Source organism: Poecilia reticulata, linkage group LG22 (assembly GCF_000633615.1).
Source record: "Poecilia reticulata strain Guanapo linkage group LG22, Guppy_female_1.0+MT, whole genome shotgun sequence".
Taxonomy (NCBI): domain Eukaryota; kingdom Metazoa; phylum Chordata; class Actinopteri; order Cyprinodontiformes; family Poeciliidae; genus Poecilia; species Poecilia reticulata.
In genome coordinates, this window is record NC_024352.1 from 14,151,278 (window position 1) to 14,178,271 (window position 26,994).

The 26,994-nt window shown below is 36.6% G+C and overlaps 2 protein-coding genes across 3 annotated transcripts in view; one reads left to right on the forward strand and one right to left on the reverse strand.

The window, feature by feature from the left end:
• The first annotated feature begins 13,919 nt into the window (after positions 1-13,919).
• On the forward strand, positions 13,920-20,499 carry kop (askopos). Its single transcript, XM_008399615.2, has 6 exons — positions 13,920-14,030; positions 15,796-16,763; positions 16,852-16,985; positions 17,060-17,160; positions 18,608-18,704; positions 19,113-20,499. The coding sequence occupies exons 2-6, from the start codon at positions 15,798-15,800 to the stop codon at positions 19,240-19,242; spliced, it is 1,428 nt and encodes a 475-aa protein (XP_008397837.1). The 5' UTR covers positions 13,920-14,030; positions 15,796-15,797; the 3' UTR covers positions 19,243-20,499.
• Positions 20,500-20,876: 377 nt separating this feature from the next.
• The window catches only part of fndc5a (fibronectin type III domain containing 5a), a 36,975-nt gene continuing 30,857 nt past the window's right edge, over positions 20,877-26,994 (reverse strand). The window contains exons 4-6 of one of the 2 annotated variants that reach the window (XR_532600.2): positions 25,590-25,679; positions 25,298-25,498; positions 20,877-24,458 (exon numbers count right to left, since the gene is read on the reverse strand). Coding sequence is in view for 1 of the 2 variants with exons in the window: in XM_008399616.2 (XP_008397838.1) it covers positions 24,399-24,458; positions 25,365-25,498; positions 25,590-25,679 (284 nt within the window). In the remaining variant the exon portion in view is untranslated. The remainder of the gene's footprint in view (positions 24,459-25,297; positions 25,499-25,589; positions 25,680-26,994) is intronic. The other variant, XM_008399616.2, reaches the window with a different exon arrangement.

A 26,994-nucleotide genomic window follows, 5' to 3' on the forward strand; every position in this document is an offset into this window, starting at 1 on the left:
AGATTAAGAGTAGGTCATACCTATTTAAATGACACCTTATATTTAATAGGGAAGAAAAATAATGATAAATGTGAAGGATGTGGTGAGAAAGAAAATGTAGAACATGTATTAATGAACTGTAGAATATATGAATCTGAAAGGGAACATTTGAAAAGAATGGTTAGAAGGACAGGTCAAGAATGGAGTCTTAAAGGAATATTAGGAAATGAAGGAAACATAAAGGATATTTATAGACTAAGGAAAGCATTGTTTACTTTTCTTAAAAATACAAGATTAATAAATAGAATTTAAAAGATGTAAAGAAATGTTGCTACACACTCATGTACAGTAGGTGGCGGTATGCACCTTAAAGTTGCTTGCAATCCGCCATAATAGAAAAGAAGAAGAAGAAGCAGCACCTTGTCTCGTGCGTTTAAACAACTCGTGACTCGTATGTAAGCAGCATCGGTGTGGAAGACTTCTGTTGTTCTGTTTTCCACCTTGATAAACTAAAGTCTACGGCTAACATGGAGCTGTGGAAGAAAGCAGCGCTGTTCACATACGGTAATATTTGCATAACTTGTTTGTCTTTAAGCTGTGTGACAACAGGCAGTTACTACCGCACAGTTAAATAAATAAATAAATGTTCTGAGATTTATTGCATCATCAGACGTGACTGCAAATATTCAAGATGTGACATCTCTAGGCAGAGATAAATCTACTGTGCATTGTATGTTACCCACACTATGTGTGCGATATCTTAAAGTGACTATATTGCTTTTTTTTAGAGTCACAATAGAAATAGCCACATTGAGAAACAATTACACCTTGTATTTAGTATTTTTACTGACATTTGTTGTGTTTCATGCCTTTTTTCCTAGCATTCCTTCTCAGTTTCTGCTGTGCTGTGGATTTGCTTTGCACGGTCAAAAGAAATGGCACCCGGATGGTTCACAGCATCTCGTTGGAGTCTCATGCTTCAGGTTTCCCGTCAGCAGGATGTGATTCCTCATGGAGCAACGAAACTGTAAGTTACAATTCCACCCCCTGTCACCTCCATTTTTTTAACCAACAGTCATTTACTTTTTCATCTTTGAAAGCTAAATTTAAAGTGATGCTTTTATTGTTTCTATTATAACTTTAATTTAAATGTGCCTGTAAACTGGACTGGACTAGTATACAGACATATAGGGACGATTTTGCTTTCTGACCTTTTAGCTCTAAACACTTTGGTTAATAAAAAAAACAGTTCTGGTTGTGAAAATTTGTGTTTGGCAATATTTTTTTTACCCATAAAGAGTGTATAAAGAATCTCCAAAAGGAGTTACACAACTATCCTTACATTTTTTTGTAAAGTTCTTTACTTAATAATGTATGTACAGTATGTCAAATAGCAGCACAATGTACTACTTTTGCTGGTTCTATTTAAGAGTGTTTTACTAAAAAACATTCAATGTCACCAATTAACCTAACAGCCATATTTTTAGACTGTGGGAGGAAGCCGGAGTATCATGGGAGAACCCACGCATGCACAGGAAGAACATGCATATTCCATTCATAAAGACTCCAAGCTGGGATTTAAACCTGGGATCTTATTGTTGCAAGACAATAGTGCTTCTATGCAGCCCTAATTAATATGCTTGAATATATTTTTTATGATCTTAAAGTCTAATATTTATAGTAACTGGAAAATTCTGCACTTAAATACTGTCTAAAATACAGACTGAGATTGGTGAAATCAGTATTTTGTTCTACATGTCATTCTAATTCTTTGAGGGTCCAGACTAGGGTCCGTTTTTTGCAGAACCGTCACTGATGGTTTACTGTAGCATGAAATTATGTCGACATCATAACTGACCTCTGTATGAATATTCTTTTTCTATTTTCATTTCAGACCGTGCTCGCAACCAGCTCGGACAAACATGCGACTAACGGCTTCCACACTCTGGAGACATACGAATGCCATGGCTACATTTTATGGATGACGCAGTGCTGGTCAGCACAGGTATAAAATGTTTACAAAAGATGGAAAAAAAAAATATATATATATATATATATGTCCAAACACAAACAATTCTTTGGAAACTACAGACTTTCTTTAAACTCTGTGAAGCATACGAAAACTGTATTTAGATTTTTTTTTTTTTTTTAGATGTTTAAATGAGCAATACTTATTCAAATTAAAGTTTATTTTATAAACATAAAAATAGACAAGCTGTTTATTTTCCTCAGGGGCTGATGGATTACACAGCCAACTGCACCAGTGAGTATTGGTTGCTGACCAATTTTGTTTCCTCAAAACCACCTGAATTTTTATATTTTTAAAAAATAAGTTGTTTCCCTAACAGTTGTTTTTTCTTGATATTAGAGCTTGAGTCTCAGTTTACTCAGTGTTTTATTTGTAAATGTCTTCTTTTTTGTTTTTTTAGCAACATGTGATGTGATGAACTTGCGTCAAGGTGACAAGGATAACCCTGGAGGTGAGTTTGAAGCAAAACATTGTATTTACATGACAACTATTTCGCATCATTACCATCCAAGTATTTAGAGTAACATAAAATGCATGGGTGCAGATTGATGCATTCTAGGTGCACAAAATGGTGTTACTGAAGATCCTTCTTCACAGCAGCTGTAAGACTTTATAATAGTCTCTTCTCCCAGAAAACCTAATAAGTCTTTACCTTCCTACTGTGATTTGTAGTTTTTCTTCCTTGAAATAACATTCTTGATGTAATTTGCAGTTTTTTCCCCCCAGTTCTTATAATCCTGTTTTTTTATGCACATCTTATAAAGTTTTCTTTCTCTAAATGAACCTATTACCTTACAATAATTATTTTTAATATGACTTCTAGAGTAGGATTATTTTTCTTATGTTCTAGATTTGTATAGTTTCTCATTGAGAATTTAATATTTTCTCCCTTTGTGTGAATGTGCTTGCTTTCACTTAACTTGCTGTTGTGACACCTTGAATTTTTCCCACTGTGGGACAATAAAGGATATTTTTATTCTATTTCTTTGTTTCTATATAATATAAAAATCCCTTAAAAAAAAGAAACAGTTTAGGCTATCTAACCATTTAATGGTATCTGTTGACAGTTGGAGAGTCAAAAACCTTCATTTACACCATCGTTGGAGTCTTACTGCTTCTGGGGCTGTTGGGACTTGCTGTCCTCTCCTACAAATTCCAAGCAAAAATTTGCAGGTTTGTTTTCTTCCTCTCTGTAACATCCATACAGAAACCAAATGTCCAGCTTCTGAGAGTAGTGAAGAAGTTCTCTGTTTTTTGTTCACAGCATGTTGACCTTTGTGAGACGTCTCTACACGCCTGTGCCAAAGCAGAATGATGCAGAGCTCTCCAATGTGGTGATAGAGAGACAGTAGGAAGCTGATGTATTTGCAGTTTCTTTTATTATCAAAAAGCATCTAAGAAAATAATTATTTTGCTTGTTGCCTTTAAGAGCTTTTCTGCTATAAACCCTATATAAGCTCAACACTGTTGCCTATATTTGACGGTAGCGTCCTGCCATGTGGAATATTATCAATGTACTGTTACTCACCACTGCCATTAGCACAGCACTCCAGTTATAAAGCTCAGATTATTGTGTACATTCATGATATTTTTTTTACAAAACATATTTATCTTACTGGGTGTTGTTAGTAAATTGACTTATATTTTCATTAATTTAAAGAACACAGATGCTTATTTTTTTTAGCCTCAGTTTATCATTTTGGACAGAAATCCCACGTTATTAATGTTTTAAAAATCAATAATCTTCCCGGCCTTGATAATAATTCCTTCTGCTGATGAAGTGTGACTTATTGTTACACAGCTGAATTATTTCTGAGGCTGTGGAAGCCTCTGTGTTGCACCATGTGAGCCATTAGCAGCCCCCTGAACCCACCCATACTGTGAAAGACTTGAGCTGTGGAAGCTTAGAGATGCAGCACCAGAGAGTGTTTTTTTCAGCATCCTGTAGCATTATGACCAATGATAATAAACTATATATTGTGTATATAACCTATACACATAAAGTGACTATTATTAATATCTTTTATTATTACACTAACAAGATATGTTATAATTATGATTATAAAATATTTGATTTCACAGTCAAGTCCCGAATGGGCAATTAATGTCATTATACATACAGAAGGTTTGTATGTTTTATACCTGTACTGTACTGTGTGGACTCATTTCTGTGAAATGATGTCATGTTTTTCCACTTTTTATACTTTCATCACTGTATCAACTTTCATAAGCTGTACTGTTTACTATTGCAATATTATAATCAGCCTAATAAACTATGCCAGTTGCCAACATAAGATGTCTGTGGTCTGTTCTTGCAGATGTCATTTGCTTATTGTGAAACATTGACATGTACTCGTCATTGGCATGGATGCAGTCTTTTTGTTTTTCAGGGATTTTTAAGAGCAAAAACTTGACATGCATATTTTCTCAGAACCACATCAAAATTATACATGTGGCTAGAAATTTACATAAACCTCCTCTGACATTTGGTGAAAACTGCAGACCAAGGTTTTCGCAGCCATCAGGCGTCTCCTGGCCCACTCCTCTTAGCAGTGACTGAGTTCACGTAAACAGGTTGTTTATGTTTTTGTCATAGCTTTTAAGAGTTACGCTTTTAATAGAGGGTAATTCAACTTGAACTCTACTTCTACAACTTGATTTATTCCTTCAATAACTCAGCTTTGATGCATTTGTGTGGTTGTAAACACCCAATTCTGTCCAAATTCAATCCAAGCTCCTGTTCCTGCATATTATCAAAGCCTGGACATCAACTATATTAAAGACTTGTGGGCAATGCTTGAAAGCAGGATTAGTTTAAATAAACTCTGCCATTTCTGATTAGGGAGATAAACATCAAACCAGATCTAATCTGGAAGCTGGTTGATAGATTTACAGTTTTAAATGTTGGGAATAAAAAATATGAAGTTGTACATTTGTGCAACCCTCTGGAATAAACAGTTGAAATAAGACTGATGTGACATCCATACTTTGTGTGTATGAAAAGTTATTGTTACTGATCAAAGTGTGACTCTGGGAAGACGAAGGATGTTTAAAAATAGCTACACTTAAATTGTGAGGTAAAGGTGGAGCAAATGTCGGGTGATTCCTTTGTAGCCAATGAAAATGAAAATAGCTGGTGGTGTGAGATTTGGCACAGGAAATGATGTAATCTATTTTCAGCAAGTCTTATATTCAGTGGAACACTCAGCAGCTGTGTTTACATACATATTTGAATAATCGTTGCATACCAGCCTCACTGGAGTAATCAAATCTTTAATCAAAGTTTAAAGGCTTTAAAAAAAAAGTGTAAATGAACCCTCCCAGACACTTCTGTGTCACTGTGTCATGCATGCAATTCACACAAACAGGAAATTTGCATGGCAACTTCTAGTCTTGGTTATCCGGCTTTTGTTAGCATGTGGTGTGACCTGTTGTCGACGTATCAAAAACGAGAGCTTCATCGGAGCCTAAATATTCATAAGAGCGGGGGGGTTACTGTGGGTCAAACTATCATCTGATTCTGACGAGACGTCTGCTGAAACATCAACATTCATTCACCAGAAAGAGGCGGTGACTTCTGGGAAGTCACATCTGAACTTTTTTACTACAATAGTTGTGCTTAAAAATGTGTGCAAGTCAGTGTGTTCGAATAAACAGTCTTTTTTATCTCAGCATTGAAAGAAGTGGAGTCTCTTAAAATAAGATTCATAAATATATATGTATAGAAAACAAGGAAAATGACAAAACCCTAATTGATTTCTATTTGCTTTTTCTCTTTCTCTCTGTCTGAGCTTCGCGCCGTGCATCTGACCTCTGAACTCAACTCTTCCCATCTGTCCTCCCATGGACCAGATGATGTCCCTCCTACAAAACCAGCCGATGAAAATGACTGAGAAGATCCGGAGGATCAAAAAAACTGTGTGAGACTGAGCTTTAACAACCTCTGCTGGTCTGCTGTCCAGTATCAGAGTAGAGGAAGAAAAGCTAAACATGCTTTCAGAGCTGTGAGTGAAGACGACTGAACTGTTGACGCTTGTTTCATCTGACATTTCTTGAGGGACGATCTGGGCAACCCAAAGATCCAACACCAGAACCAGTTTTACTGACAGGAAGCCGGAGGAAAGAGACGGGGGAGGATTTGGCTGCAGCAACGCCGAGAYCGAGTGGGGGAGAGGGGCGAGAAGGAAGGAACAACATGAATCCACATCAASCACTGTGAAGGACGACCTGTCTGTAACRTCCATCTAGATCACGACTTTAAATCTGAAACAACAGAGCAACAGAGTGAGCAGCAAAACTTCACTCTACCAAGTATCAAGTACTTCAACTTTTGACACCAAAGAGGACAACGTCCAGAGCAACAGCTAGTTTGGATGTTTCTGAAAGGCTCTCCACTCAAAGAACTATTGCTGGTCCACTGTCGAGTGACCGAAGCAGAGAGTGAAGATTTATACTTTTATGACAGGAGGTAACAAACCCTCCTGAGCAGGCGATCAGTGTTCCTGCTTCTACGCTTTACCTACTTTCCAGATGGAAAATCTGCGCTTTGTTGGGTTTTGAACGGACACTTATCHATACCTTCACTGCACTAATGTCATTTTTTTGTTTTGTTGGGTTTCCTAGAAAACACATGAAATTGGGTAGCTTATGATCATTCTTAGTTGTTTGACTCCTAAGGATGTTTAAGAGTTTAGAAATTCATTCTTCCAGACATAAGAGAAGTAAATATAAAATTAACTTTAATGTGTGTAAAAGACTCATGTGTYGTCTCTGCCTGGCAGAGCTTTCCATCCAGATTTGCTTCATGATTGATTGTCCTACAAGCTCTCTGTATTGTGCATAATTCATAAATAAACCTGATTGAGTGATTTTACCTGAACAGTGCTTGGTAAGTTTTTTTTCCACAACAATGGACAAAAACATTAAAGTCTCTCAAGTAAAAGGCTTGGTAGTTTTAGCTAATGTTGGGCCCATGAGCCAATGCTAACATTAGCATATTAGCCTGCAAAGACTTTTATGCGTCATCTTTTCAAAGAAAAATTAACCTGTAACCAGAGTAGTAAAGACATATATGACACATGAAAATATACTGAAGACGAATAACTCACCTTTAAAGAAGCTCTGTTTCTTCAAATGGAAACTGCCCGCACTTTACTGCGCATGCGCACCGCTGAGCTGAAGCATTCACATCTAACAGACACCTTAGCTCCTCACTGTCATTAATTTGAACACATTTTGTTGATTTTTGTTGTTGTTCTTTAATAAAGTTACAGACGTTTTGATAAGGAGTCAGAGGAGGACGTGCTGCTCTCAGCCTCCTGGCGGCGTTCAGTTTGTACTAATCCCTTCTGCAATCGACATTGCAGCCCTGCTCTAGAAAGTTCAGAACAGTTCAGAAACAGTATGAAATGGAGAAAAAAAGTTATTTATTAACTCATTAAGTCTGTTTTAGATTATTCTTGAAAAACTAATCAGGCTGATTAGTGAGCGCACTCACTGCTGCACACTGAACCCACTGATTTTTTACAGCAGACAGCCGCTCCCCTCTCTTGCAGGTACTGCGTACCCCAGCTAAATCTTTTAGGGGTACGCAGTACCCTGCCGTACCCCCTTACTTTCACCCCTGACTAGAAGACAATATCTGGGCTAATTTTCTTTGCTCCAACTCTTAACATTACCAGCCTGGTGTGGCATACAAAACTATGTGAGGAGCTGAAAGTCTGAGTAAAAAGTAAAAATACAAAAATAGAGAAATTTGCCTCACTGACTCTTATGAAAGGGGAGTTTAGCCTTTCCTTACACTTTGCCATCAATAGCCAATTGGCGGCTTTCTCCTGTATGAGAATTATTATGTTTCTGCAATTTCAGCTTTGATTGGTATGGTACTGACATTAGCTATCTTACACAATCCCAGGTCAGACAAAAGCAAACAAAAAACACTGAATCATTTGCTACAAAGAAGAGGTATGAACAGAAAAACATAAATAGGGTACATTACCAGAATATTAGCAAATGTTCAGTTAAGTGATTTGGACAATTTTGCATATTGATAAATTATTATTATTATTATTATTATTATTATTATTATTATTATTATTATTATTATTATTATTATTATTATTATTATTATTATTATTGTGGGGGCGGTGTTCCCAGAGCTCCGTCCCTGTGGGGGCGGAGCTCATTGTATGTCGTTTCACGTGCGCTCTGGTTCAAACCAGATATGGGGAAGGTGCTGTGGATGATACTCGCTCTCTGTAAGTATGATTTGGAACTATCTATTTACTACATGCTTGTTGTAAATATGATCAGTTGTCAAATAGTTTTATGCAAACTCAGATTTGGTGACTCAGATGACATGTCTCACTCGAGTGCCGATGACAGGATTGTTTGGCTTTGTACAAGACACCGTTTGTAGTTTATTTTCTGTTTTTGGTTTCGTGTTTTACCACGTTTCGTGTTCCTCGCATAATTTAAATCCGAATCGCCAAACGCACCCACGTTTAAAAACAAAAGCAGGTGGCTGCCGCTGCGTCTCGTGACATTCACTTCCGGCAAACAGTGCAGGCGACTTTTTACTTTTGAAATTCTGCAGCTTTACAGCCAAAAACCCTTTTAAATATATCTACTGACAATGTTTGAAGTAAAAAAAAAAAATTCGGTTTAGATAATTTATTGCTCTTCAGGTGGGGACGTCGTAAAGCAGGTATTTGTCGGTGGGGATTTCCGAGGATCATGTTTCAGATATTAGCAGCAACGTAAAGTTGCTAAACAACAGACAAAAGATGAGTTTTTCAAGAAGCTGCTACGTTCACTACGTCGTTAGCTTCTTGAAAGAAAAGTGCCTGGTGCATTTCATTTAGATTTTGAAGTTGGATTCGGTAATAATACAAAACTTTAAACATTATCCACTTCCAAGTGAAACTTGCAAATTAATTTGCAAGGAGACAAAGCTAACTTCAAAGAGCAGCAGTACAATGATATCACTACAGTTCTTTTTTGCACTTTATTCTAGAAACACTGCAGCATGTTTGCTAACAAGGGGTCAAGAATGTATGAGATTTGTGAGATGTGATCATCAGTATTTCTGTACACAGTTTTTATTCCATCCAACAGGTCTGCATTGTTTTTGTTATGCGTTTGGGGTTGGTGAGAAATCTCACTGTCCATTTTTAAAGGAGCTTCCTACTAATTTTTACCTCGTTGAACCCTTCAATTTTCAGTTTAGTGAAAATGTATCTCACAATAACAAAACGTTGTATCCTTGAATATCTGATTGATGTTTAAGGATTCTTAAGAGTCCAGATGCTGTTGCACCACTGCTCCGCTCTGACATTTTGTTGCCTTTGAAGGTTAACAAACTGTAAAAGCTTTGGTATTTCTTTATTTGATTCCTAGACCATAGCACCAACCAGCTATAGCTACACTATTAATAGATTTTTATTTTCAATTTTTTGTTTTGTTTGTTTGTTCCCAGGTTTAGGTGGCCAGGGCAACAGTGCTGACAACTTAATCTGCACTGTCAGCCATAATGGTGACAAGACGACTTACACCATCTCTGCAGACCCTCGTGCGCCTATCCTCGTGCGCCTAGATATGTCTAACTGGGATTTTTCTTGGATTAACGGAACCGTAAGTTATGACCTGTAAAATTTAAACATGCCTGTTCAAATTACCTGTTTTCCCCAGTGTTGTTGTTACTGTTGTTGTTGTTATACTAAACAATAAGTGAAAGAAATGTTAATTGATTAACTAACATGTTCAATATTATAATTTAATTCATGTATACATATTTCTTTTTATACTTTTTGATTTTAGAACTTCACAATTGCTGACAACTCGGGACAAATTCCTCCAGCGTTGAATAGCAACATCTTCTCTCTGACCACCTCGAAATGTCTGGAGGGCGTTGTTAGCACTGTTTCAAAGGTAATCAGCTGTAATCAAGTCGGAAGACAATGCAGCACGCTTTCGGGCAAAAACTTTAGTTTGCATTCAGATAATGTATAAGTTAAAAGTGTGTGCTGATAACATTTATCTTTGATATGTGTTTCCCTCAGAATACTGGAGTTAAAGATGAATACAGAACCATCTGCGAGGGTATTCCTCATTCTGTTAATATTTTCCCCCATTTATCAAAAATAGAATGATTTTTCTTCATTCAATAATTTTAATGAAGTGGATCCTTTGTTTTTACAGTGAACTGCTCTAGCAAGGACTTCGACCATGGAGAAGAAGGTACTAATCCATGTATATTGATCAATAAATAGAAAATGCATATTTTTAATTTGTCTGGACCTGTAAAACTTGCCAAGCCAAGAAAAAAAGATCAACAGTTTAGTTGTGATTTTGTTTTTTGGTGGCTGAAAATATATCATACCATGTTACTTCATTTTTTTACTCAAGTTAAGATTTAATTAATCTGTCAGAGCTTCTTTTTTATATAAATAATGTATTTTTTATGCTGCAGAGTAAGAATATTATCAGAATATAGCATTTCTTCAAGCAGTGTATCAGGCTAAAAGAAAATGTTTTCCTTTTTATGGTGGTTAATCCTGTAATGATGTCTGTTGACAGGTGGACATTCAAAGATTTGGATTGCAGTTGGAGTCACAGTCGTAGTTATACTTGTGCTGGCAGGTCTTGCTTTTCTGTGCTACAAAATTTCAAGGTATGTCTTTTTTATGTTAACTCGTAAAACAACATTTATTTACTTCTTCTGAAGAATCTGAACAAAGCTCTATTTTCATTGTTAGGAAAAGCGACGGTGGCCAGTGTGGAGGGCGTTACCTAACGGTGAAAATGAAACCTGATCCTTCACATGTTGTCTAGATGAGAAATGGAGATGGAGCCAAAGCCGTTTAAAGGAATTTCCATCCATGTACTTTATCAGTCTTATTTCCTGTAACAGTTTGATTGTGTTTGTGACTGTTGTAGGGGTGCGGGGGGGTGATTACATAATTTATTACTTTCAACATATTTGAGGCTCTGATCTTCTAGCAAAATTTCATTCTGTGTTTTTATGTGGTCTACATTTGAGAAATAACTTATTCCACTTCTTTTTTGAGGCTGTGGAAGCCTCTTTGCTGCACCAGGGTGTGCACTCTGAGACCCATTAGCAAAACATTTCAACCTAGACCTCATTAATCCCACTCTACCCCCGCAACCGTCACACACACACACACATGCACACATGCTCACATACTACTTGGAGTAAGACATATCGCTGTGGAAGCTAGAATAATTCTGTCTATATACCTTGATCTGGTCATAATGTTATGCCTGATCAGCATATATTATAAAGTCGATATCGATATATATCTATTAATATTATATTGATATCATAACTATAATATCAGCATTAATGTGAAGTATATAGTATAAATTATTATAAATACGGTTGTATAACCTTAAACTGCAGTAGCATTTGTAGTTCTAAAAATTATATGTAATTTTATTCTATTGTGATTACTTGCTCGGTTTGCTCTTTGTGCCTCACATAATCATTCTTGCTTGTTTCTATGTGTGTAACTTCATGGAAAAAGACAATAAATATCAGCTTGAAACAAAAAAAAAAGGTGTTTTGGATGTTTGGGCTGGGTTTAAATGTCGGATGATTATATTCAGCCAGTGAGGATGAAGGAGCCGGGTGATGAGAGAGTGCTGAGACTGAAAGGAAATGGTTTTGTTTTCTTTATTACGTCACATCACCTCGTAACATGACACCCAGAGTGCAACTATTTGTGGGGTTGTACTTGTTTGGCATGTAGGAATGCAGAACCAGTACCTAAATAAACCAGTTGCTCCAATTCGGAATCACAAATGATGACAATAGTGGATGCTGTCTCAGGTTTCTAGGATAGATTGATTGTACTGCAAAATGCTCCTGACACTGAGTTTGCTGGCACTATTAAAAAGGCATGTGTGGGGTGATGAGTTTCAACCAATCAGAAACCTGCAGAAGAAAATCATCTAGGCTGATGAAAAGGCCTGCCACTGGTTCTTAAGCAGAGAATGGAAAATACCCAAACACAGGGGCTACTATAGGTCATTATGACCTGTGAAAACTTTGTTTACCACCTGTTCCCATAGCAACATATACAGTATTCACAGGAAGACGGGGGTTATGATTCTGGGAACTGAGCCCGATTACCGTAAGAGGTGCAGGAATCATGTGATTCTTTTTTTTTTTTTTTTTTTACAGTCTGGGTGTTTGTGTGTGTAGGTTTGAGAGAGTTGGTGTGCATGCTGAATGCAGACTGGTGAAAAGTTGCATTAGGCCCATGAAATGTATCGTAGTTTGGCCACTCAATGTTTTATTTGAATTGATCATGGAAGGAGGGTTTTGTTATAAACACATATTTTATTATGTAGGAAGGGGATGTAAAAGCTTTGTAATGTAGGTATTTCACACAAAATGCAGTGCATTTTTTTACCCAACAACACAAAGAGAGTGAAACTCTTTGTGTTGTTGTACTTGTTTGGCATTGGTATCTACAATACACAGGGTAAAATTGCACACATATAAACAGCCACGCCAGAATGTGATAATGTTTACATAACTTCTGCATTAGTCAGAGATCAGATAGGAGGGCACTTAAAGGAAATAGTAGTGTTTATCATAAGCTTTGATTACATGTTGCTTTCACTCAGATTTGTTGTTTGCATTTAATCTTTTTCCTGATAGCTTTAACAAAGCATTCAGGAAAACCTTATTGAAAGTTCATCTCTGACTTTTGATGTCTCACTTGGAGATCTCTGACTGTAAGATGGGCTGTAACTGCCATGCAAAGAATTGAACCAAAACTAAATATATAAACATGTTATATATCTACTTTTTATAAAACAACACCTCAAAGGTATCTTTCCAAAAGTAGAGAAAGTAAATAAATAAATTTCATTTCTGAACATTTTGAGAAAGCAACACTGTCCTCTAGTGGGAATTGACTGTAATTGCAACCTTTGGGTATGCAGCCAAATGGCTCCGTAGCTTTATGATGTGATTCAAAGAGGATTTTGTTTTTGCATGTGCTTGATCACAGTAGATATATGGGTCTCTAAGCAGAATTTGATACTGACAAATTTCTGCTCAAATTTTAACTGCTTTTATACGTATTTTTCTGAAAATGTGTGCATTATTAATCTGAGATTCCAATAACAGAAAAAAAAACAAAGTTATGGAATAATATAATGCCTCACTGGAGTGAACAATCAAAATTGTGTGCCTTGTAAAAATACAGTTAAAACCACAGGTTTTAACTGTATTTTGTTTTAACTGTATTTACACCAAATGAGAAGACACACAAATCAGAGCAAACATCTTTTAGGCTTTTAAATTACCAAAATGATTCCTATTTTATTCATATTTATTTATTTATTTATTTATTTATTAACAAAACTCAAAACTTTACAGTGTATCCAAAAGTTTTCACAGCACTTCACTTTTTCCACATTTAGTTATGTAGGTGATCAGTGGAATCACCAACATAATTTTGTTGGCGACCAAAAGTATTGGGCAAAAGCTGTGAACACTTATGCAAATCTAATTTAAAAAAAATACATTTGCAAAACACTGGACATTTTTCCACAGTTACAACAATATGCGAAGCTTGTAGATACATAAAACGTTCAAACAAATCATACAGTTTAAAGGGCATACTATGCTACCAAATACCCTACTGAATAATATATATACTTCTGATTTTGAAGACATTTCTCTGTTATATTCTGTCTGTCTTAGTGGCATTGGCAAGAGGTTTTTTTAATGATATAACTTTAAACAGCAAAAAAATAATTAGAATGAGAAGCATAATGATAATAAATGTAGACTCCATAAATAAAAAAAACAATTAAAATAAAAAAATTTTAAGGTTAAAGGTAACCTGTAACCTTTAACCTTGGCGTGATCATTCTCATGTAAACACCTGTGCTCGTGTCAGTGTCAGATAGCTAACAGGAGCGGGCAGAGATGAGTAGCAGGTTGCACTTTTGTCTGGTTTGTTTTCCAAAAATAATTAAAAAGGTAAGTTTATTTCATATCAGGGGTGTTATAATTCAATGTTTGTCTTTTCCAGATCAGCTCAATCGTAAGTTCCCAGCTGAGTTCTTTGAATTTTTTAAAGACAATAACGGAAGTTAGCTTCTGTAGCTGAAGCTATGCTAGAACTGATGCTAGTTCAAAATAACCGCCACGAGGGATTTTTAGCACAGGGGATAAATAGCATTTAGTTACAGTTTCCTTTATCTGCGTGCGATAAAATGAAATGGACTTTGTACATTTACAGATTTTGAAACTAAAGTTTTGCTTGCTTTTTCGCCTAATTTGTTTCATGATTTAAGCTATCATTAGCGAAGAAACGGTCTTGTTTTATGGAGGGAACTTTTCACCCTAAGATGGGAGCCTCAAAAAGACCTTGCTGTCTTCAATAAAACTGCACTTGTCTTAATTTTAATATACCTTCAGTGAAAATATCTGTTGCAGTTCGAGGTATTTTGTTTCAAATCCACTGAGATACTAAATTTAGCTGCGACCTTAAGCGTCTAAATTTAAATATTTTTTTAATACTTTACTCATTTTGTTCTTTTATTTAACTATTTCTTTTAGAAAAATCTTAAATTCTATTTAGTAAAAGTTTGTATGGGGATTAGCAAAAAAAAGGAATCTTACAGTCATCGCATTTCTACATTTTTGTTTCCAAAATGCAAAACGTTCTTGTAATATTTCAGTCTTTTTTTTTAAATAGATCCCCAAACGTTAATTGTCCTTTTAAAAGTTTTGTTAATCTTACAATTTGTAACTTTTTTTTAAATCGCTACTTGAATATGAATATGGACCTTTTAACCCCACAAGTCATCCAGAAGTGGGAAAAACAAAAATACTTTAACAAAGCATTTCAGTAAAGCAATTTGGATAAAACTATAGTAAGTAAAGTTCCTTTGCAAATCAATGTGCATGTGCTTATTTCTGTGTAGTTTCTCCTGATATGTTCATGTTAATTGAAAGAGTTTCCTTAATCTTATTTAAAAAACAAACAAAACTAAATGCTAAGAGCTACATGCCCTTTTATTGTAGACAGATTAAATGGATAAATGAAAGGCTAGCTCAATATTTATCTTAGACATCCAAAATATACCAAATGGTTTTTATTATATTTGGTGCTTCACCTGGTAGGGGAATTTAGAAATCAGGAGGAATGCAGTGTCATTTTTTTCTGTTTTAGGTCAATTCCTCCCAATTAAGTAAGTTTGACAAATATCTCTCTTGTAATGTGAGGGAAATGTTTTATTTGGTAGGAAATAAAAAGGCTGTAAACAGATTCCAGTGCATAAATTATAGCAGAAGCATTTCTCTTCCAAGTTATAACACTTTCACTGACTTCCCACATGTTATGTGATGCACATAGAAATTTTATTATTTTACAGAACTTTTTGACAAAAAACTAGATCAAAGCTTGGTATCCTTATCAATACATTTGTAAACAATTTTTTGTGGATTTTTAAGTTATTTATCTAGGAAGTTCAAATCTTTGGAAAAAGGACCAGAGATGGGATGATGAGTAAATGGAGAAAGTGGTCGTGGTGACGCACTGCAGGACCAATGGCATAAGTCAGAATAATTGAGCTGTAGTATTGGCCCTTGTGGGTACATTGTGTCATTCTGTGCTAATATAGCCTGGCATGAGTTTGATTTGACACACTGTGCATCCTTGATACAGTTATTGTTTTTTTTTTTTGTAAGATATTGAAGAAAACTGTAGATATTTAATGTGTTTTCTTTTTCTTAACAGACATGGACAATGAATCAAGTGCAAACACAATAGTCAGTCGCCAAAATCCACCAAGTACAAACCACCTGAAGTCTCTTTCTGTATATTCCCAGAGGGTCATGTGTGACCAACAGAGGGGTCCTCGTTCCCCAGTAGAGCCTCCTGATCCTTTTGTCAACTTCAAATTTAAAATAGTTAATGACTCTGGGAGAAAAAGGAAACTGGGGCATAGTGGTATGAACAATGACTACAACAGTAAAAAGCAGTGTAGTTCCAATGCTCTGTCCCCAGACCTTGGTTGCTTTATGGACTACTCTAGCTCTCTTACTAGGAACAATTCACTATCCCCCTTTGCAGCCCCGTACCCTGTGCTTAAAGAAGAGACTGCAGCTAGGAGCGACACTAAAGGAACTGTGAGCTCTCGGCTGGATTTGGAGCATGTTCAGTGTGGGTGCTCCAAAGAGGAGGTAGAGAAGACTGAGAAGATCGTCAAAAACATGTCATCTGTGTTCGACAATGACATTAATGACATCTTATGCCTCAATCCACCAAAACTGGAGATGGTCGAACCAACCATTAAGGAGGATAAAGCTGACGCTGGACCTGTGGAGGATGACAGAGGATACGTTTCTTCTGTCTTGCATTCTTCTGAATGCAAGACAGAAGATCCACCAGAGCAGCTGGGGCACGAGCAAGCTTCAACGTGTGCTCCACACTTTTCTTTTTTAATTAAGGACAGTAGCGAGACTGTGACTGGACCACTGCTGGGGCCCGTTAAGTGTGATGGAAGCTTTTTAGAGGGAGAAGATGAGGTTTTTAATATTGGACAGCCAATATTTGAGTCCTCTGTATGCCAGCCATCTGCTGAAGCAGAGCAGAAGAGCGGGCTGTCGGAAGCTCTTAAGACCATAAACGTATCCCAGACCTACAACTCTGGAGACTACACTGTGGACACTTTATATGAAACCACGTTGCCCTTACAGGTGCAGGTAAGTTGCCTCAGCTGTTCTAGTATATAAAGATCAGTTCCTTTCATTCTGTAGTGTTCACTCCAATGATCGTTTCTCTCCATAAAAGGTGAAATCAAAAGTGGTGGTTCCAGGTCAGAGTGAGGGGATCAGTAAACCAGCATCCTCTACCCAACCAGATCAGAAGACGAGCTCTGCAGACAAAAAGAGGGACAAAACTGTCAAGCGTGGAAGGGGTCACAGGTAGTTCAGTATCTAAACTGACCTCCAGATGGAGCTGTGACTTCTTTCATGCCCATGTATCTTTGTTTTTTTAGACCCAAAATCCTTGACAACAGTATGGAATGGGAACATCATAAAAGGCAGTACATATTTTCTGTCAAAAGCCACATGACTGAAAATCCAGGTAGAGCTCAAGGTAAGAAACTAACCTCAGAGAAGGGAAGAAATTCCTTCTGGGAATGTTGTCTGCATCGGTGAAAAAAAACATCTGATTTCTGCTTTTCTAGAGCTCTGCCTGCCTTAACAATGTTCAACTCAGGATATATGTTTATCCAGAATAAAATATTTAATGTTTACTGAAACAGAGAACATCAGTTGTTGGGATGATTTCAATGTTTCTGTCAATGTGCCGTTGTTGTGGCCATTTATGTAAAGTTTGCAAATTGTAATTTTGACTAATTTAGTGTTTTTATTTTGGGAAGTTAGAATTAATTTTAAGTTAGTTTAGATCCAAAATCTGTAGTTAATTTGTATATTTGAATTGATAAAATTATGTTGGTAATTGGATGACCCTCCCATTAATTTGAGTAATTAAAAACACACCGGGTGCTTGGTGGAGGCATTGTTTGGCAAATGTTTGATGTGTGGATGGGAGGTTTTTTGTAAATTATTTTTTCACCACTTTTCACTTTTTTGTACTTGAAACATTTGTTTTTGTTTTTGGCTAAGTTGTAGAACATTTTTGGTAATTATTTTATCACTAATTTTTTACAAGAAATAAAAAATGTATTTTTTCAAAACAAATCAAGTCGTAAGTGCGTTCAAATCAAACCACCTGTTAACACCCACAACCTTGGTTGTAATTTTGGTTTTTGGAAATGGAAGGCGACGACAGCCTTGTTGATCTTAAATTTCATTCCTAATGGTATTAAAAGGTCTCAGATTGAATTTACTGTAACCTGAAAGAGACACGATATTCATGTTATGGCGTTTCCACCCCAGTTTTATGCTTACCAGTTTTATGGAGCTATTCATTTATCTGTGTTGTTGCCACTGGAGGAAGAAAATTAGATTAACTGTGACAATATGTAGCTAACATGTTATTTATTGCAATAATAATAATGCAAATTAGGATTAAAAGTACTGAAAAATTGTTTTCATGGAACCAGCAGCAGGAAAGAAATTCATAAAAGCATTAACCGCAACAATAATTTGTCATAATTGATTCTTGGAGTCAGTTTGGTTGATTAGGCACTTGTTTTTTTTTAAATTTAACACTGTTTTATGCTTTCGCCATTTGTGTAAAATTAAAGCTATAGAAATGGTTCTGAAAACCCCTCCCAGCTGATAGATTAGTATAACTTTTTCTGTTTATGGGTTAGTGGAAATGAACTGAGCTTCCCAAAAAGTTTGGTTGTTCAGTTATTTCATATTTTAATAAGTAGAACGGAGGCAATTCTTTTTCACAGGTGGTTTGATCATGTTCACTTAACACATAAAATTAATAATTTAGGCACTATTTTGTATTTTCTCAGGTTGTCTATGAAATAGAAATTGGTTGACAATCTGAAACATTTTAGTCTGTCAAACACACATAACAGCTCCATAATTCATAATCTGCAAAGTGCATTTTTGTTCCGAAGGACCCATGACTGAACTTCTGGACTTGATGACGCATGTCGCCGGTCAGACGGGCTCTAATGGCTCTCGGTGGCAGCACCCCTCGGACCTCACATGCAGGTATTCACATCTTTGAATTGATCTGTGATTTGAGGTTATGCCGCATTAAGAAAACTCAGAAGATGGTTTCTGCTGCTACTGAAACTGGGTCCTATAATAAAGGATGTTGATCTCAGCTGGGATTCTTGTAAGCTACAGAGAACCGATGAAGGAATTGGGCATTTAAATTAAGTTTAATTCATTTTCTATTGAAGTCCTGGATGTTTGGGTCAACCATAAAGGAGGAACTATCAGAACAGTTGCCCAAACAAGAACCCAGATAGACAGACCTGTAGTTTTTATGTTGTCCATCACTTTTAAAAACCTGTTGAGTTGCCTATAAAAACTTTTCCCCCAGACACGATATCGCAGTGACTTTACGTACATTTCCTCAGGAATAGACATATTTAAGATGTCGTTGTTTTTCAGAAATTACCAAAGACGCTTTGGGAACGAGACACCAACCATGACTCTTAGTGAATGGCAGGCAAAGAATAATACTCGCCACAGGCGCTTCTCCAAAGTCCCCAAAATTTTCGAAAGAAGCCCCTATCCTTGAATGTGCACTTAAAGAGTAACCACGTTGTAATTGCTCTACTCTTTATAAATCTGTATTGTATTTTATTAGACTATATATCAATGTTAGCTCTGTTTCTTTTTTCTTGGTTTTGTTGCATGTAATCTTGTGTGTTGGCTTTAAATGTTGCCTTTGTTTTTCTTAATATTTTGCATGCACTTTCTTATATTAACGAATGTTTTAAGGTATTTTGATGTTATTCATGGTAAAGATTTATCTCTTGTGTGTTTCCAGAAAATAGGTGGACCTACATATATGTGTTTTTTTGTTGTTGTTTTTTTACTAGAAATGAAACAACCATAGTTTTAATACTCTTTTCATCTGTTGCAATTGGTTTAAACGATCTGTGGTTTAGTTTGGCAGGGAGACCAGTAATGATGTTTGGCCTGTTCAGTTCTTGCAGCAGCTCTGACTTTGTGTGATTGTCAGCTTCATTCTGAGTTCTCCTCCTACAGCAGTACCTGAGCGCTCTGCAGGTGGATGCTGACAGATTTGACGTGTGAATCTCATCAGTATGGGTGTCCTGCACTGAATAATCCATGCTGTTTAAGTCGAGACTTGTGCAGCTATTTACAGTACAGCAGTGTATTTCCTTCCCTGTTTATGAGCAGGATCACTGCAGCAAAAGAGTTGTTGTTGATCTGGCATGTCATACAGTTGTACAGCTGTGTTTAGGCTATCCAAAAACGGGGGGAATATACTTAATACTAAGAATTGTGTTACTTTGAAGCTCAGTCTGGTTCTGATGTTGAGAAATTGATTTCACAAGCTTACTTGCCTTTTTTCTAGTACAAGTTGCTGACTTTTCTGTAACTTGATGAGCCAGAAATCAGGTTGCTGGGGGTTCTGATTTTGAATGATTTTCTTAAAGATTTAATTACACTATTTCAGAGGAAATCTTTAGTTTTAATCAAAGTTTTGTAAATCTGTTTACCTTTAAAAAAAAGAAAAGAAAAAGTGAGTCACAGTCTTGACTTTCTTACGCAGAAAGCTTGTGTGCACCAAATTAAGATCTCATTAAGACCTTTTTTTGATTGGAAAATATTAGAATTTTATTTCATTTAAGCATTTACAAGTAAGCATACACCATTGTCTTCATAACTGAAGTGTAAAGATTGTGCATAATAGTTCAACCATGCTAGCCCTCGTGACCGCTGTACAATGATCATAAATATGAAAGCACTAATAAAGCAGTTAATTTTTTTCTAAAACATGCTTTTGATTCTCATTTCTGTGTTGAAAAAAAACAAACACAATCCATGGGACAAAATCCACTGTCATTTTTAACGAGGTTTTTCATCACAGTCTTCTACTGTTGCCAAACACATTTTAAATACAGTTCAGTACACTTATCAAATGCCACACTGAAACTAAACCTTCTGTGGTTTGACCCCCAAAGGGCTCAGTTGGAATGTTGTTTCCTTACAGTCGTTACCATTTGTGTAGTGGTTAAGGAACATAAAAGTGCGCTTTAAATTCTTGACATATTAACAATCTGCTTAAAAATGAATGGTCTTTTGAGTTATTTATGGGGGGTCCACATTTACATCAAATGAAAAATCAGTAAAGCGATAAAATAGTTTACTTCGATTCAACTTGAAATGTTTTTTTTATTCTTTGCCTTAAATTGCCAGGTTAGTAAGATCAGTGGGTCAAAGCTGACATCCAAATTTAGTAGTGTCAGTTCACAAGCATTATGTCCAATATAGTATGTTTCAAACAGGCATGCTAACAATGGTGAAAAGTTATCTTTGGGGAAAGAAAAGCCCCAAACGGGGCTCATAAATTTAATGACAGAATTATTTTTACCAACCCATTGACCCTCTGAGTCAGGATGTTTATTTGTATGTTTCCATGATCCTTTTCAGAAAGTTTCCTCCACAGTCTGGAAACTTTTATAAGTATTGTGTCTGTCATTTAAAGATTTAATATAAAGTCTTGTCTGTCTATTCATGCATTTCTCCATGATCTGTCTTCTCACTTTTTGCCTTTTTTTTTTTTGCTTGTTTTAAAAAATCTTCCTGGCTGTGGAAATACTTGCCATAAACTCATCATAAAGCTTTGTATTCATGCCTTAAATTTAGGATTATAGTACTGAAAATTCTAGAAATGCAAGTCTGGATTTTCCAGAGTGTAGAAAAGTCTGTATTATCAGACGGTTCCCCATCTCCTTTAAAAGCTGCTTTCACCCACCAGTTCGTCTGTTTTCCCATTTCTATCAATTCCCTATTGTTTCTGGATACTGCTTGAACTCATAGGGAACATTTGTGGTTCGACTTTACAAATTGACTTTATGTAAATTTCATTTTGGAAAAGGTTGGAATTTTATTTGAGGAATATTCCAGGTTCAACAATAAAAATTAAAAATAAAATTGAAAAATATTTGTAAAGAAAGATGTAAAACTGGCAGAAGTCCAGTAGAACTGTTTGTCCATCAACCCATTTTTCCCACTATCTATTCATTTATCCTCGTTTCCATCTCTTCAATATAGCTTGTCCACTGGCCTAAAATTGAATAATTTTAGAGTCTTGAGTCTGGGGAAAAATGCATCTCAACATGAAGAACAAGGAAAATTGTTTTGAATTAGTCATGATGATTCATCAGGACTGTCAGGGGAAGTTAAATTGATTTTATTTTTCTATATATAAGAAAGTTTCTCTTAAAAGATAGGATGGTGTAACACAAAGATTCATCTTCAAAAACCTTCCACCTTGTAACTTTACGTAAAGCTGGACAATTTCAAAAAAGCATTTCTTACAACATCTATCAAATTCAGTCAATAAAATTTGAGTATTTACACAAAAGGTTAAGATATACACTGAAATTGACTGCAAATAAAGGAAATGTGCTCCTTTAAAAAAGTTGAGACTTTCTGTAAGTAGTCGTGGTGTATTGGTCATAATAATAAATAATGCTGGTAAATAAGTCAAACTAAATATCAGAGTATCTGTTGCTGTGTAAATGAACTTTGAGTCGTGTTTAGTTTGCAGTGAAGTGGCTGCAGAACAACGAGAAGTTTGGCAAACGTTAAATGAGTTTAATTAGGTGGAAAGTCCCAACGAGCCTGACTTTAAAGTCACACTCTGACATCGGCCTCTGCTCACTGGAGGAGCACGGTCTTGGAACTTTTTCCATTTTTTTTTCTTTTTTTCTAAGAGCTGTGCCAAAGATGCGAAAGTGAGAGGCGGATAATGGCGATAAAAACCTGCCATTAAATTAGTCATCATTCTGTCCACTCCACTGCAACCTTCACCGATCTCCATTTACCTCCTCCTTTTTCTTTGTACTCAAGACTGAAGGGGCGTCGGTGTTTGTCATGTTTTGGACTGTTTGCAGCCCATTTTCTGATTTCTACTAGCCAGAGCTTTTTCTTTTTCAGTGCCCGCTCCTACCAACTCCTCCTTTTGAACATAAAAGGCATAATGACATAATGAAAATTCATAAGAGTAGGTGAAGTGTTTTTTTGTGTGTTTTTTTTTGGAAAAAGGCTTTTCATAAAACTAAACAGTTTGGACAAAAATGTGATCTAGCTTCCCTACAAATCGAGACATTTTCTACATCAACCTTATTCCACAAAGCCTCTCTAGACTGACTGTACTAAATAAGACATTTAAAATGTATTTACAAATCAGATACTTGCCAATTCCTCCAACCTGCATGTTATGTTTTCCCTTCACTTTGCACAAACATTTAAATACTGGGTGAAAGGTAAATATAATGCCACAAAAGTGAGAGACAAAGCCAAACATCTTATAAGTAATGGGATACAATTATTGTTAAGGCAGTACTACTGAGTGTAAATCAGCCCTCAAATACATCATGTATGCGCTTACCACAATAGCTATTCTCATTACCATGGACTTTAAACACATGTTCGTAATAATAATAATTCAAAAAGTCTTGAAAGAAGCCCTTCTGTCTCAACATCTGTTCAGGATGCCGTAAAGAAGTCTCAGGGTTCCCCAGTTGGGCCCGATTTAAAAAATATTTTTTTCCATGCTTGCCAAGGGAAATATTTTTATTTATTTTCTTTTTCTTTTTTTTTTTCAACAGAGCTGAAAAGGCTTTTTTGAGGATCACTTAAAAATGATACCCAAGGTTTATTCCAGCATACTTGAACGTCCAGTTTGTTCATCCATGACATGCTGACAGTTTTCCTTTTTCCAGAGGATCCAGAGTTCAAGTCCGGACTTCCTTCGTTTCCTCTGAGGGGCTGTTATTGCTGATTGAAGGGATCTCTTCTCCTCAGACGTCCGCAGAGTCCAGCCCCATTCATAGTTAATTAATTAGATGGATGAACTCCATTAGGGGAGTTCTGCTGCTCACAAAAATGACGTGAAATCCATCACGCTCGAAAAGAAAGACACCAGGAGGTACTAAAGGGCTCGTTCAGGGAGAGGAATGTTACATTTTAGAAGTCTATAATAAAAAAGACGAGAGAAATTACAGGTCAGACTTGAAGAACTATGTCATATATATATACACGAGTTAATGACTGTGAGTGATTTTAGCCGACTGATCCCTCTAAAGCTGCTCTGGTGACATTGCAGCCTGTAGTGGAAATGGCTCTTTTTGTTACCCGGGTGGAGTCTGGATTCCCTGAGGGGGGAATACAAATGTACCAGAACAGCAAAGAGTCTCTGCACTTGCAATTCACTGAAAAAAAGGCCCAAACAGATACCAAATCATCAAACGCACGGGGTAAGCCCATGAGGAAATAAGCGTTAAAAGAAGCTTAAAGTACCACCCAGAAAAAGTTAAGTACAAATTCTTCCGGTAACGGTTTCTGGCTCTGTTTGATCAGCCTTGGTCCCTGGGGTCGGTTCGTCTGCAGTCTCTCCACAACACTAATAACCGTGACCCCAATGTACTGTCACCGAGCACAGACCCGCTGCTGAACTCTTCCTGCAGTCTTTCTGCTCTCCTGGAAAACGAGGCCGAGCTCGGCCTCATTCCGCCACGTCCCCTGGAGTCCCTGCAGCTTCAGCTCCACACCAGAACCTGGGTTGAAGAAGAGAAAGCGGCGCCTGCACGCCCAGAGTCCCTCTGTCCCAGCGTCATCCTGACAGCTGACGGACCTAGAAGGGGCTCGTTGTTTGCATGAAGTCTTCTGAGTAAAGAAAAGACTTAACGGCAGTCACACCTCAATGATGTTGACAGATGGCAACCTGTTGTTGTTGTTGTTGTTCTTGGGGAACTGTTGGAGGGGGGAAAAAAAGAAATGTGAAAACTCCTCTAAAAAAAAAAAAAACCCAGCAAACTTTAATGAGCATGAGAATGCCTCGGAGAATTTGCTTGGATCAGTAGTTTTCTGCACAGGTGAGTGTGATATGGGGCTCTGCGGTGTTCCAAGCAGGACAGTGCAAAGGCTTAATGTCGCAGCTAAAATCTGCATGTTTTGCTTTCAAGAAGCCAGACTGTCTCACTACTGTTTTTAGTGACCAGAATACCTGAGATCTGAGATTTTTATTTTAATGCCATTCTCTGCTTAGACGCAAAAGGTAAAAGTGTCTCTTGTATGAAAGATTCTATTTTGTTTAATTCATAAATTGTGTAGATTTTCAAAATAATTTAACTTGAAGTATTGTTTAATGTCTTAGTCTCTTGAGAATGCAATTGTATGGAATTGGGATATATTTAGTTTTTGGACTCTCCTTACTTTAAAGATTTTGATCATGAAAGTCATTTCTGACTTGAATGTATCTAAACACAGTCGATCAATGTTAAAGTCTTAAAGTCATATTCATCAGCAGTTCCCCAATCAATCCGAGGATAGCCTATTTCAGTTTTTTCTTTGGTTGCTTCTGCACGAAAAATATTACAAGAAAGTCTGACTCTTTGGAAATGATGTATGACTCAACACTTTGTTACGGTATTACAAATCGCGACTCGGGTCCCGTTGAAGCAGAATGCTTCAGTCATGCACATAATGTCACCGTGTTTGAACAGCGATGCGCTGATGCTCAGATGATGCCGAATGAAAAACTAATGACGTGTCGGTGGAAAGTAAGTCGAGAAGTGGCCGGGACCATTCACCTGGCCAGCGTCGCTGAGAGGGGGAGGCACCCAGGGGGAGGAGAAGGAGCAGAGGGGTGGGTTATACCTTACTGCGCAGCAGCCCCCCCGTCGGGTGTTCAGGAGTACTGCACTCCGAGGAGTTTTTGGCTTTGTCCTTGTTGTTGTTGGGCTCGTTGTCTTTGATTATGTCATATTGACGACAGAAGAGGGCAATCACACCTGAAGGGAGAAAACAAGTAGAGCGTCTGTTGTTCCATTTTTTTTTTTTTTTTAGGAAGCAGTGATGGTTATTAAACAAGCCTGTTCTCACCTGCCCACATGATGAGTACGACCACAATGATGATGAGCTCTCCAGCCCTCAGCTGGGTCGCCTGACCCACCTCCTCCATGGTCACTTCGTCTGGAAAGGTCAAGAGGGAGAAGGCCATTGGCTATGAAAACTAAAATTGATTTCCTACAGTAACAAACGGGGATTTCTCATTAATCATTTTAATAACTTCGAAGATTTGGTTTAGGTACTCTATTCATTAAAAGAGCCAAGGTCATCTTATTTGGGCCTAGAACAAAAGTAACTCTAAGCCTTCTTTTATTATTGACATTAATATTTCCCTCACTATAATGAATTTTCTATACATCTTGAAGCACCACCATTGTTATGTCTGCCTATTATGTGCTTTAATAAGTCAAGACTTATTAAACTAGTTGAGTAATGAGAGGGAGAGTTCAGAATAATCATGGGTGTTGGCAAATTTGTTTAATAATATAGATAATTGCGATATTGTAGATGTTGGTCGCAATAGATTTCACTCAATTTATATCATTTAGAATGATGTGGGAAAAAATGTTAAGATTATTGAAGTAAAAAAGAAAAGTGAAATAATGCGAGGGTAAAAACAGACAGGTTTTGTCAGTGCAATCAAGAGAGTGTGAATGCCTTGCTTTATGTTGACCGCTCTTCTTTGTTGGGAAAAACTGGACATCAGGAAAAGTTTAGAAATTTTCTACAAAATATTGCAAAACAAAGATGATTTTTCTTTAAATTCATGACAACTTTGTCTTGAAAACCATGACTGTAGTATAATTATTTGGACTTTTTTTAATGGTAAAACAAAAGGTTATGATAAGTACAGATCTGATAACATTTTAAGTTGGATGTTTTAATCATATTTAAGATATTTTGGCACATTTAAAACCTCGAAACATGAATGAAAACCAAAAATATTTCAGTTCACATTATTCTATAATATACAGAGGAGTGATATAGACAAGCAAAACTCTAAGATTAATGTTCTTTAGCCTATTAGTACAGAGAAGCTTTCGTCACTCTCATTGAGCCTGCCAGCTCCTCATAAACTATTCAGAGTGGTATTTCTTGTCTTCAAGCTCCTGTTCTCTGCAGGGATTTTTCCAAGAGTTTTCTCTCTCTGCAACTTCAAAAAGTGTCACAGCACACTGCTGTAGAGCCTCTGCCGCCGACACTGAACTGCTCGACTGTCATTTAATCCAATTGGGGTTACACTGACAGACTTTTTCCAGACAGCTCTTGTTCAAGACCTGTATTTGTACTCAACAAGGCTTTTTGAACGCTTCTTGCAAAATATGTTTGAAAATTAGATTTTTAAAAAAAAAATATATATAAATATATATATACAGATTTTGTAGTTGACTTTTTCCAAAAAGTGTTTCTTGCGTTCAGTAAATCGTCTTCTGTTCTC